This window comes from Pelodiscus sinensis, chromosome 1 (assembly GCF_052426305.1).
Source record: "Pelodiscus sinensis isolate ZL-2025 chromosome 1, ASM5242630v1, whole genome shotgun sequence".
NCBI lineage: Eukaryota > Metazoa > Chordata > Testudines > Trionychidae > Pelodiscus > Pelodiscus sinensis.
The window spans coordinates 28,915,684-28,928,296 of NC_143052.1; the positions used below are offsets into that span (position 1 = coordinate 28,915,684).

Genomic DNA, 12,613 nt, shown 5'->3' on the forward strand with positions numbered 1-12,613 from the left:
AAATGAAGCCCGGGATTTGAATTTCCCGGGCTTCATTTGCATGAAGCCGGCCGGCGCCATTTTTAAATGCCGGCTAGTTCGAACCCCGTGCCGCGCGGCTACACGCGGCACGGAGTAGCTAGTTCGGATTAGGCTTCTAATCCGAACTAGCTGTACTCCTCGTGGAATGAGGAGTACAGCTAGTTCGGATTAGGAAGCCTAATCCGAACTAGCTATTCCGTGCCGCGTGTAGCCGCGCGGCACGGGGTTCGAACTAGCCGGCATTTAAAAATGGCGCCGGCCGGCTTCATGCAAATGAAGCCCGGGAAATTCAAATCCCGGGCTTCATTTGCAATTGTGGATGACTACATTACCCCGCTAGTTCGAACTAGCGGGGTAGTGTAGACATACCCTGGCTACGTCTACACTGGCCCCTCTTCCGGAAGGGGCATGTAAATTTCACGAGTCGTCGTAGGGAAATCCGCGGGGGATTTAAATATCCCCCGCGGCATTTAAATAAAAATGTCCGCCGCTTTTTTCCGGCTTTTAAAAAAGCCGGAAAAGAGCGTCTAGACTGGCCCCGATCCTCCGGAAAAAGTGCCCTTTTCCGGAGGGTCTTATTCCTACTTCGAAGTAGGAATAAGACCCTCCGGAAAAGGGCACTTTTTCCGGAGGATCAGGGCCAGTCTAGACGCTCTTTTCCGGCTTTTTTAAAAGCCGGAAAAAAGCGGCGGACATTTTTATTTAAATGCCGCGGGGGATATTTAAATCCCCCGCGGATTTCCCTACGACGACTCGTGAAATTTACATGCCCCTTCCGGAAGAGGGGCCAGTGTAGACGTAGCCCCTATGTGTGGGGAGCCAGCTTTCAAGCCAGTTCTCCATGCATATCCGCTCCCATGGACCTGACTGTCCCCCCTCCTTGCTGCCTCCTACAGAGGCGGGGGTGGGGGAGGGCGCAGCAGGAGCCGGTGTTGGGGGGAGCCAGCTTAGAAGCCAGTTCTCCCCAACACTAGCTCCCCAGTGCTGCCTGCCCTCCCCCGCATGCTGTTGCCTTCTGCTTGCTGTCCCATGCTGCTACCTCTGAACCCCCTCCCCCACCCCCCACCTCCCGTGGACAGGGTCTGCTGCCTCAGAGCAGTCTCTGTCCATGCTCGGTGGGATGTGGAGCAGCTTCTGTCCATGGGGGTTATCAGAGGCAGTAGCGTGGGCGGCAGGCAGCCAATCTGCATGTGGAGCTGTCTTTTAAACTGGCTCCCCACATAAACCAGCTCCCCTCATAAACCAGCTTCCACCTTCCACTCCACACTGCTGTGGCCTCCGATATTCCCAGGGACTATCAAATAGTTGTGTAGCTGCTAAGATTTCGTGCACTTACTCAACTATTCAATTACATGATATTGGGGGGGTATGTCTACACTACCCCGCTAGTTCGAACTAAGAGGGTAATGTAGGCATACCGCTCTTGCAAATGAAGCCCGGGATTTGAATTTCCCGGGCTTCATTTGCATAAGCGGGGAGCCGCCATTTTTAAATCCCCGCTGCTTCGAACCCTGTGTAGCGCGGCTACACGGGGCTCGAACTAGGTAGTTCGGACTAGGATTCCTATTCCGAACTACCTAGTTCGAGCCCCGTGTAGCCGCGCTATACGGGGTTCGAAGCAGCGGGGATTTAAAAATGGCGGCTCCCCGCTTATGCAAATGAAGCCCGGGAAATTCAAATCCCGGGCTTCATTTGCAAGTGCGGTATGCCTACATTACCCTCCTAGTTCGAACTAGGAGGGTAGTGTAGACATACCCTATCATCCCTAATGTGGACAGCAACCAGCAGAATCTGGCAAACCTGTGCATGCGCAACAGTAACCAAAATGTCTTGTGGGCCATACATAGAACCCCAATGGGCTGCATGTGGCCCATGGGCTGTAGGTTGCCCACCACTGCTGGTATACCCTATAATTCCCATCACCAGCTGGTTGGATGCATAGTAACCAGGCAGTGGAACAACAACAAAACTGAGCCAAAAATTAAGCAGATGCCAGGGATCCTCAAGTGCTTTGCTCCTCAACTACGCAGATCCTATGACTCTTCATGTGTACTGGTTTTCAGCCTTCCCAGGAGTCTATTATTTATCCTGTAACACTTTGTGATAATTGAGAGAGGACTAATGGACTCTGTAATGGGAGTAAGTGCTGCCTGCAACAGCATTAACTTTCTATACATATTATAGTTCTAGGAGTGGGATAAAACACTTCTCTACACCTCTTATTTCTTCCTTCACTTTTTCAGTGTAGCTGATAGGTCAAACAGATAAACAGAAGAAGGCAACATGGGTATCCAGGGAAAAGCATCTTGCACAGCTGCTTTTTTGTTCAATGGGGCCTCATCATGGACTTTCTTATTAACTGGTCATTTTATTGTTAAGGAACAAAATTTTCAAATTTGGGTGCCTAAGACTAGACATCTAAATCCATATGTCGTTACCTAAATAAAAATGGACTGATTTTCAGAGCTGTGGCATAAATAGGTATCCATGTTTGAAAAATTTAACCATAATTTAGACTTTTTTGCACCAACTATCCATGTGGAAAGGTGGATCAGTTGCTTTCACAGCAAAGTTCTTCCTGAGCCTCACAAAGCTTTCAGAATTTGTGCCTATGTTTTGTGAAAAAGCAAAGGGGAGGTGTAACTCTTAATATTTACATCTGTAACTACCTGTTAGGTACTCTCAAAGATGTCAAGGCACAAACACTCCAATTTGTGCCCACAACTGAATTACGATGCAACATGTATTTTAAAATTGTGGCTGGCTGAAAACAAGCTGCCTTCCTGAAAATTTGGCCCATTTCTTGACCAGAGATTAGTCTGTTGTGAGATCTGTAACTAAAATTATGATTACATTTGTTTACAGGTTTGGCATTTGCATTACTGGTTGCAGTTCCTCTTGGATACGGTCTCTACTCTGCATTTTTTCCCCTTCTGACATATTTCATCTTGGGAACATCAAGGCATCTCTCAGCCGGTAACTGGCTACATTTAATTTCAGTTTCAGTCAATTCTCTTTTTTCATAATGTTTATGGGAGCTTGTCACTTTATTAACTATCATCAGGTTTGTGAGGCTTAAAACGTATTTTGGCTCAGTACAGGGGGCTGTGCATAATGCTTAACTTTACCTGTTCCCATGCACACTTCTGCTCTTATTTGTGCTGAAATTCATCACTCCAGTGTTGTGCTAGACACCATCCAGAATCAAAACCACTGAGAAATTCATTCTATATTATTTAATGAACAGAATTTTCATCATCACAATAACCTTTTCACTTGTTCTCTGATGTAGAACTTCTGATTTTATCTCGCAAACACTTTGATTTTGTGATGTAGATAAAGTCATGCTTTATACTGTTCTTCTTTGCAGGACCTTTCCCTGTGGTCGCTTTGATGGTGGGATCTGTTGTGCTGACCATGGCCCCCGATGAAAAGTTCCGCATAGTGAGCAGTAATGCTACAGGACTTAATAAAACGCTGATAGACACTGCAGCCAGAGATGCACAGAGAGTAGTGGTTGCCAGTACCCTCACATTTCTGGTTGGAATTATTCAGGTAATATAACTGCCTCAAAGACTTAATGTTACTTTTACTTCATTAAATAATTGGCAAAACTGCAGCTAGAAATAACTTATTAGGACTCCCTTCCTGTGGTAAAACATACAGGAGAGGGGAAAGTCACCCTGAAATCCACACAGCTATCAAATGACAGAGAACTGAACACATTTCCCCCTTCATGGGAAAAGGTTTATGGCAGCATAGCTGTGCGACTGGGCAGAAGCTGAGGCTACGTCTACACTACGCACTTTGCTGGAAAAGGCAATGCAAATGAAGCACTGATTAGCATTTTCTCACGCTTCATTTGTATGATCTCTTCCGATCCATTTTTGTGCAAGAGTTTTATGCCAAGAAGCATAAGGATTTTGCGCAAAAAGGGTTTTTTGCGCAAAACGGACACATCCACACTGAATGCTTTTGTGCAAAAACTTCTTGCGCAAAAATGGATTGGAAGAGATTATTCAAATGAAGCACGAGAAAATGCTAATCAGCGCTTCATTTGCATTGCCTTGTCCGGCAAAGTGCATAGTGTAGACGTAGCTTGAGTGACTACAAAAACCCTGAAGATCTGGAGGGAAACCATATTCCAACAGCATAGATCTTGGATCATGACAAAAGAGGGCCAACCTTTCTGCACAGCTCTGCAGTCTTCCCTTGTTTCCTTGGAAGGTATGACGTTCAGATACACCAGGTTAATGTGTGGGAAGATGGTTCAATGAGTCCTGGTGAATACAAAAAGAACATGGTGTTTTAACAGAAAATGCATAAGTAGACACCAAATTCTGTAAAAGTGTGTGAAAATTTGAACCACAGAGGTCACAAGTGGATAGTGGGGATACAGAAGAAATCCGCAGGAACTAAGACACTATATCAAGTTAAATATCACTCAATAGTGTGACACTAGCAAAAAAAATCATTCTGGGATGAATTAACAGGAGTGTTGTGAGCAAGACAACAACCAATTCTTCCACTCTACTCTGTGCTGATTAGGCCTCAGCTGGAGTATTGTGTCCAGTTCTGGGCACCACATCTCAGGAAAGATGTGGAGAAACTGGAAAAAGTCCAAAGAAGATCAACAAAATGATTAAAGGTCTAGAAACATGGCCTATGAAGGAAGATTGAAATAGTTGGGTTTGTATAGTCTAGAAAAGAGAAGAGGTTGTGGAATCTCCATCAGTGGTAATATTTAAGAGCAAGTTAGACAAACATCTGTCAGGGATGATCTAGATGGCACTTGGGCCTGCCATGAATGGAGTGGACTGGACTTGATGGCCTTTTGAGGTCCCTTCCAGTTCTAGTATTCTATGATTCTATAATTGTATAAATCCTGTTGTCCCAGTGACATGTGGTGATATACTCTCTGAGGCTCTTACACTTTTGCTTATTAAACTAGTTTCAGATTTACCAGATTCACACAGGCCCAGGTTATGTGTGATATAACTACTCACACTGAATAATACTTTACATCACAGATAACTTGATTTCCTTCGGTGAGAGTACTTATCGTATAAGGTGCAAGTCCATGTGAGTAGGAGAGCACAATCTGGCCCAGTTGCCATCTGAACTCTTCCCAGTGAGCTAGTATAGTGAATCCTGAACATTTTGTAACATTGTTGAGCCTTTTAACTATTTAGCAAACTGTTATTTCCTGGTGATTTTTCCAGCTTGTGTTTGGAGCCCTTCAGATCGGTTTCATTGTGAGGTACCTTGCAGATCCCCTGGTTGGAGGCTTCACAACTGCAGCAGCATTTCAAGTTTTTGTTTCACAACTGAAAATAGTCTTAAACGTTTCAACCAAAAATTATAATGGGATTCTTTCCATCATATATGTAAGTATGCCCTGCTGATTTGCTTTTGTTTTGTGCCACAGTTTCTTATGTCTGTCTTTCTTCTGCTGCTTTAATTTCATGCAGGAGTGATACACATGATAGATTGAAAGAATATAGAATATAGACATGATCCTGCTCCCATTAAGGTCAATACATCAATAGGTATTTGGCTGTAATTGACCCCAATTCTTCATTTGAGAAGGCTCCTTTTCCTTTCCGCTGTTCATAGGATGTTACAAGACTTTTATGAAGGTCAGTTTAATTCAATCTGAGTGTCCTGGGAGAAGGAACATATGGAAACAATAGTGGAGCCAGATTAATACAATGGAGATGACAAAATATAGGATGATCAATGTGATTCTTTTTTAATTGACATTGTTGAGACCTATCTTTCTGGAGCAAAAGGTCTTGCATTCTGTCCTTGTTAACCACTCTCATATCTGAGGCTATGTCTACACTGCAGGCTTTTGCTGGCAGGGAGTATGCTAATGAAGCACTCGTTAGCATTTGTCACGCTGTCATTTGCATATCTCTGCTGATGCTTTTTGCGCAAGAGGTTTTGTGCAAAAACAGGCAGTGTAGACAGGTCTGTTTTGCGCAAAAACCCCTTTTTGTGCAAGATCCCATACACCTTTTTTGAGGCATAAGGGATCTTGCACAAAAGGGCTGTTTTTGCGCAAAACGTACCAATCTACACTGCCTGTTTTTGCGCAAAAACCTCTTGTGCAAAAAGCATTGGCAGAGATATGCAAATGACAGCACAACAAATGCTAATGAGCGCTTCATTAGCATACTCTTTGCCGACAAATACCTGCAGTGGAGACGTAGCCTCAGTGGCCAAGTGCTATGCAGGATATGGTCCTATGAGGTCAGGATATTACTGCAACACATTTGAGATATTGCATTATTTTTACAAGAATCTCACAGTTATGAAGGATGCAGCAGAAACGTTAAAATAATTGACTGAGGGACTTAAAGGATAGTTACAGAGTAATGCTTGAGAAATTATTAATTACTGCTTCCTGTCAGATCTGTCTGGGTAAATCTTGTAAAAAATGGTGAAATGAAGAATGATCTTGACTGTACTGTAGTAACACAGGCTGAACCTCTCTAAATCAGGACTGTGGTCCGGTAATACCCATGGTCCAGCAGGACCACGGATGTTCAAGACCCGAGAGTCCCAGTGAAGGGCTGGTGGCTGGGAGCTCTGTGGGCTGGCAGGACAGTGGGCTGCCAGGAGGCTGGGGTGTCCGGCTCACCCCAGCTGGCCTGCCTGGCACCCAGCAACTGGGTTTCCCAGCAGGTCTCGGAGCTGGCACCCACCAGCAGGGATGCCTGGCAGGGCTGGGATCCCAGCAGGTGGCAGCGGGGCTGCCTGGTGGAGCTGGCAGCCTGGCACACCAGGCGCTGGGCTACACAGTGGGGTCAGAAGCTAGGTGCACCCTAGCTGGCCTGGAGCTAGTCTGCCCAGTGAGGCAAGGAAAGGCGGTCACTGGCCATGCAGGAGGGCTGATGGCAGGGGGGGAGCCAGCCAGGAGGCTGGCAGCTGAGCCCGGGCTGTGGGGTCAGTAGCACGGGGATCAGATATGACTTCTCCTGGTCTGGCAAATCCCTCATCCAGGACTGATCATGGAGAATCAGGGAGGTCCGACCTGTATTGATGTTGTGGATTGTCCCATATTATAGAACCTATTTGTAACCCCCAAGGAGATTACTTAGATTCCCAGGCCTTGTCTGCTGGCAGCTCAGGGAGAGGCTCTGAGTTTGCCTTGGCTCCCCCTCCCTACCAGGGCCAGAGTCTGCCCAGCAACCCATAGGGAGTGAGATGCCCCTCCCAGGGGGAAGGAGAGATCATTGTTGGAGGAGCCTGGAGCCAGCCAGGACAAGGGGAAGGCTGCCTGTGTGGGAGCTAGTAAGCCCCAGGCCTGCATGCAGGGTTCCCCTTGAGAACTGGCCTCTAGGGACCTGAAGGCAGGATCCCTCAGCTGGGTTTTATGTCTCCACTGTTGATTCCCAGTTTGTGGAGTTTGCTGGGAGGCTTCCCCAGCCAGGCTGAGTTGGCTCTCCAGCTCCCTGGGTGAGACCAGTGACCACATGGTCAGCTCTGCTCGATCTGCTAGTTCAGGGCTGCAGCCTGCTGTGTGGGTCTGAATGCTGGGGTAGGAGATTATAGTTTGAATTTTGGTGCAGTTGTGTGGCCTGCACCTTGAGCCTTGCACCCCTTCGCGGTGAGGGGAAATTCTGGGACCGAAGCAGCCTGATTCCTGCCTGAAGAGGATCCCTGCCAGAAGAGAGCAGCCCCTCAGTGACTGAGTCATCTCTGAACCTGAGGCTCATTCATGGAGTGTGTGAGTGCACCAACTTTTAGTTAGTCAGGGAATTTGGGGATTTTATTACCTGCTGCATATTAAACCTGTGGAGGGATTTGCTGCTTCTCCCATGTGTGAGTCCTTTGGGCTATACTGGACCTAGTCAGCCCCACTGCTATACCACTGCAGAGAAGAATTTTGTGGTCAAAAGTCATCAAGGGCCCCAACAAAGTACGCGTACCAACGGGACACTGATCTTACAGTTGCTGGGCACCGGTGAACCTAAAAATAGTGTTTTACCCTGTTCTGTTATATTTGTCTCCTGTTTAATATAATTGCGTTTATTATAGTGTTATGTGTTTGTGCTATTTTCTGGGAGTCTCCAACTATCTGGCAAATACATGGGGATTACCCTGGGCTAGAATTTTCCTCCCAAGCTGCCCTGGTGACCCTGCCAGGAAGGAGCGAGGGGGGTGGAGGCACCGCCAAATAAATCCATCAGAAAAAATAAAGTTGAGTGGGTGGCGGGATCCAGAAGAACCCAGACCTGTCCATCAAAACCTGTAAGGAGATTGGCTTTAAAGAAGGTAACCAGGCGGAGAGGGGGCGCTACATATTGTTTTCCCCACTAAAGCTGAGTATTCTCACTGTCTTCAGTGGGAGCAGGATTGAGCTCAAAGGGCTATACAGGCAGTCCCCGACTTACGTGGATCCGACTTACGTGGGATCCCTAGATACGAACGGGGTGAGGCAACTCCCGCACATGCGCAGCAGCATTCCCGGGGCTCGCTCACCTGGGTCCTAGGATCCTCCTCCTCCTCGGGCCGGCTCCGACTGGGGTCCCGCAGAGCTGCCGGGCAGAGGAAAAGTGCCTCCCCACGCCCGCTGCCCCCCCTCCCCTGCCAGCAACAGGCTGCCCCCTCCCCTGAGCAACAGGCTGCCGAACAGACAAAAGCAGCCTCTCTGCCCCTCCTCCCCTCTATACATGCCGGGCTCCCGGAGCGCAGCAGCGTCCCCGGGGCTCCTCACCTGGGTCCTAGAATCCACCTCCTCCTCCTCTTCGGCCGGCTCCAACTGGCCTCTGCCTGCAGCAGCTGGCCACAGGGACAGGGATCCCGCAGAGCTGCCGGGCAGAGGAAAAGTGCCTCCCCACGCCCGCTCCCCCCCCCCCCCCGCGGCCTCGCATCCTGCACGCCTCCCCGCTCCCCCCCTGCCAGCAACAGGCTGCCCCCTCCCCTGAGCAACAGGCTGCCGAACAGCAGACAAAAGCAGCCTCTCCGCCCCTCCTCCCCCTATACATGCTGGGTTCCCTGGGCAAACAAAGACTCCACCAAAACAAACAAAGTGCTGGCCTCATTGTGTTAGCAAAAAAAGGACCCTCTTCCTAGAACCCTGGGTGGTGTGTGGAAATAAAGCTATTAGCTCAAAGCATGGTGCAGAGCTGTTTGGTATTTGATGAGTTACTCCTTTAGTCCTGAGTTTGTCACAGGGACAGAAATAGATGTGAAATCTTCTGAACAGGGGAACAGACAGCAAAACAAACATTAGAGGGGAGTTAACCTTTCCCTATGCTATCCAAAACTAAAAAAAATGTTTGGCTAGAGTTTCCCCTACAATATGTACCAGTTCCGACTTACATACAAATTCAACTTAAGAACAAACCTACAGTCCCTATCTTGTACGTAACCCGGGGACTGCCTGTATTGTACTTCACAGTAGGGCTAACAAGTCTCAAAAGGGGGACATGGTTTGGTTTAAAAGAATCAGAGACTTTAAAATATTACTCTCCTGACACTGGCATATATGAAGACTAGGTGGAAATATGTTCAACTCTTTGCAATGTTTATGGAATAGCCAGGCTATTCATGTATAGAATGAAATAAATTGACTTACAGACTAGGAATAAGTATATGAAATTGAGAAAAAAGGAGAATATGAGGAAGAATATTTGGAAAATCTTCCTAACAGTGAGACGTGTTAGTCTGAGGAATAATCTTTTTAGGAATTAATGGAAGCTCTGGGACATTTAAAATGAAATTGGACATAGCACTCGGTAATGCACTATAGGGAACAATGCTGTACTGTCATAAAGATGGACTAGAAGATGATATCTCAGTTTTTCCCATCTCTGTCTTCTATGATTTTCAAAGGGAAGTGCATCTAGAAACAGTGTTTTTAAAAAGGAATTAGATGGTGTTACCAACTCTAATCAACTTCAAAATGAAGTGCTGATGCTCTGGTTAAGACTCAGTGTCTTTGTAGAATAACAAGTGGATCAAGCAGAGTGCAGAATATATATGAGTTCTAATTTCACCTCTGCTAGTGGTTTATGTGGTTTTAAGCAAATATTTTAATATCTCTGTGTTAAGTAGGAATAATATGCACTCATCTATTTCACTTAGGTGCTGGGATGGAATTAGGGAAAGGAGTGAGAATAATTAATAGTCCTCTCTCTGGACCAACCTTTATACACTTATTGTTAAAGGAATATTATTTTTACCATTTTGTAAGCAGATTTTTAAAAATCAGCTGTGCAAATTGCAATGTGTGCAGTAAAACAATAAGATCACATCCTCCTGTCCCCAGTGCTGCAAGGGTAGCTGGAGATGTTGTCTATTACATACTTGCTGTAGGAACTTAAAAAACAATAAATGGTCCTGTTTCACTTTAGAGGCTAACAAAAAATGTAGATGGTATGAGCTTTCGTGGGCACAAACCACTTCCTTCTGGCCTGGCTGAATTCTGAAGGGAGAGTTTGGGCACCATGAATTGAGGTGGCCTTGCTTTGCCCCAGAGCAGGATTACACACAGCGTGGCAGGATCTATGATGGCAGCATTACACTCTCTGGCTATGGACAATGGCTGAGCAAATACTTAATCCACACACTAGAGACCATGCTCCTTGGGCATATGGTGAGTGAGCCAATGCTTTAGTTATGCATCTGCTAGCTCCTTCTTGAGCACCATGGATGGATCTTGCCTGCTATTTGGGCAAGGAGGAATATGTCTTTTTTCTTGCCCCGTGCTTCAGCAAAACACAAGCAGCATTTTACCCTTATTGTTTTTTATTAATGATACAGAAGTTAAAAGGCATTTGATAAATAAGAGATCAGTCATGCTCATAGTTATACTCCTTCAGTTAAATTCACCATGAGATCACCCCACTGACTCTGTAAGAGCTTGACAGTGCACAAAAGAAACTCATATTCATAGTCAAATTCTTTAGGCCCATAAGAATGAACATGTGGGACAGGTAATCCCTGACCTTCTCTGAGGTTTTATGTCTGCTTCTTTGTATGAGCTATTTTCCTCATTCTGCTTAAGTGGCTTCAAACATTTTGAATTGTCTTTTTTTTTTCAGACCCTCATTGAAATATTTCAAAAAATTGGTACCACTAATATTGCAGATCTCATTGCTGGGCTACTGACCATTTTTGTTTGCATGGTAGTTAAAGAAATAAATGATCGATACAAACACAAGATCCCTGTTCCTATTCCCATAGAAGTAATTGTGGTAAGCAAAATACCCTGATAAGAAACATGGCTGTTTTCAGGAAGACAAGAGCAATTTTCACTATTGAAACCATTGTTTTATTTAATTCCAGACAATAATAGCCACAGGGATATCATACGGTGCTGATTTGGAAAAAAGGTACAATGCAGGCATTGTTAAAACCATTCCAAGAGGGTAAGTGCATTAGTGTTCTGAGATACAGTTATTACTTTAAATGGCTATTAATGACACTAGTACAAGAAATAGTAGAATCAGAGAGAGACACAGTTTGTGTCTCAGCTAAACATTTCCTGAGTTCTAGTCCTGGCAATGTCACTATTTCCCTTTGTAGCCTTTGGGGACCATCCCCCTACCTGTAAAATGGGAATAATAATACTTACTCTCCCTTGTAAAGCATTTTTTAGGTGAGATCTATGGATTAAATGCTATATAACAGTTAAGTGTTATTATTAATTATAATAATCAGTTAGGGTACGTCTTCACTAGCTCGTTAGTGCAAGCTAGGTAGGGTAATTAGGGCAAGCGGAGTTGCAAATGAAGTCCGGGATTTTAAATATCCCGGGCTTCATTTGCATGTTCCTGGGCGCCGCCATTTTTAAATCCCCCTTAGTCTGAACTCCATGCCCGTGGCTACACGCAGCATGGAGTAGGTAGTTCGAATTAAAGATCCTAATTCGAACTACCATTACTCCTCATTCCACGAGGAGTAACGGTAGTTTGAATTAGGATCTTTAATTCGGACTACCTACTCCGTGCCGCGTGTAGCTGTGGGCACGGAGTTCAGACTAAGGGGGATTTAAAAATGGCGGTGCCCGGGAACATGCAAATGAAGCCCGGGGTATTTAAATCCCAGGCTTCATTTGCAACTCTGCTTGCCCTCATTACCCTACCTAGCTCGAATTAATGAGCTAGTGTAGACATACCCTTAATGTTTGTAGTGAATATGAGAGTATGGAAAATGTATAAATGTTAAGTGTTTTAATAATAATAGGACTCAATCTTGAAAACCCATCCTGATGTTATTGGTCCCACTGTTATCCTTATTCATAAAGTACTCCGGCATACTCACAAGAGTAACAGTTGCTCTGACAATTGTCACATAGGAGATTAGAGCATTTTATTATAACTTTCATATTCTATTTGGTGTGCAAGCCTTAACAAACTGATATTTGCAAAGTTCTTTCAGTTTGTCAGATGCAAAGTGTTAAGTGTACAAGTGTGAAATATTGTTAATGTAATAGCGCCATTAATCACAGAATGGTTAACCTATCCAAAACCTATACTTCTTTGCTTTGTTAGCACAAAGCCAAATTTTAATTCCCTATATTGTGAAACCAGTGGGAGTTCTGTCACTGACTTCAAAAGGGAGGGCTGGCCTTTCA

At 45.4% G+C, this 12,613-nt stretch overlaps 1 protein-coding gene across 2 annotated transcripts in view; it reads left to right on the forward strand.

Annotated features, from left to right (window-relative positions):
• SLC26A4 (solute carrier family 26 member 4) overlaps positions 1–12,613 on the forward strand; it is a 44,505-nt gene that overhangs the window by 7,956 nt on the left and 23,936 nt on the right. For both annotated transcript variants that reach the window (XM_014572171.4, XM_025183249.3), the window contains exons 4-8: positions 2,887–2,997; positions 3,392–3,576; positions 5,244–5,408; positions 11,079–11,231; positions 11,323–11,405. In XM_014572171.4, coding sequence (XP_014427657.2) covers positions 2,887–2,997; positions 3,392–3,576; positions 5,244–5,408; positions 11,079–11,231; positions 11,323–11,405 — 697 coding nt within the window. The remainder of the gene's footprint in view (positions 1–2,886; positions 2,998–3,391; positions 3,577–5,243; positions 5,409–11,078; positions 11,232–11,322; positions 11,406–12,613) is intronic.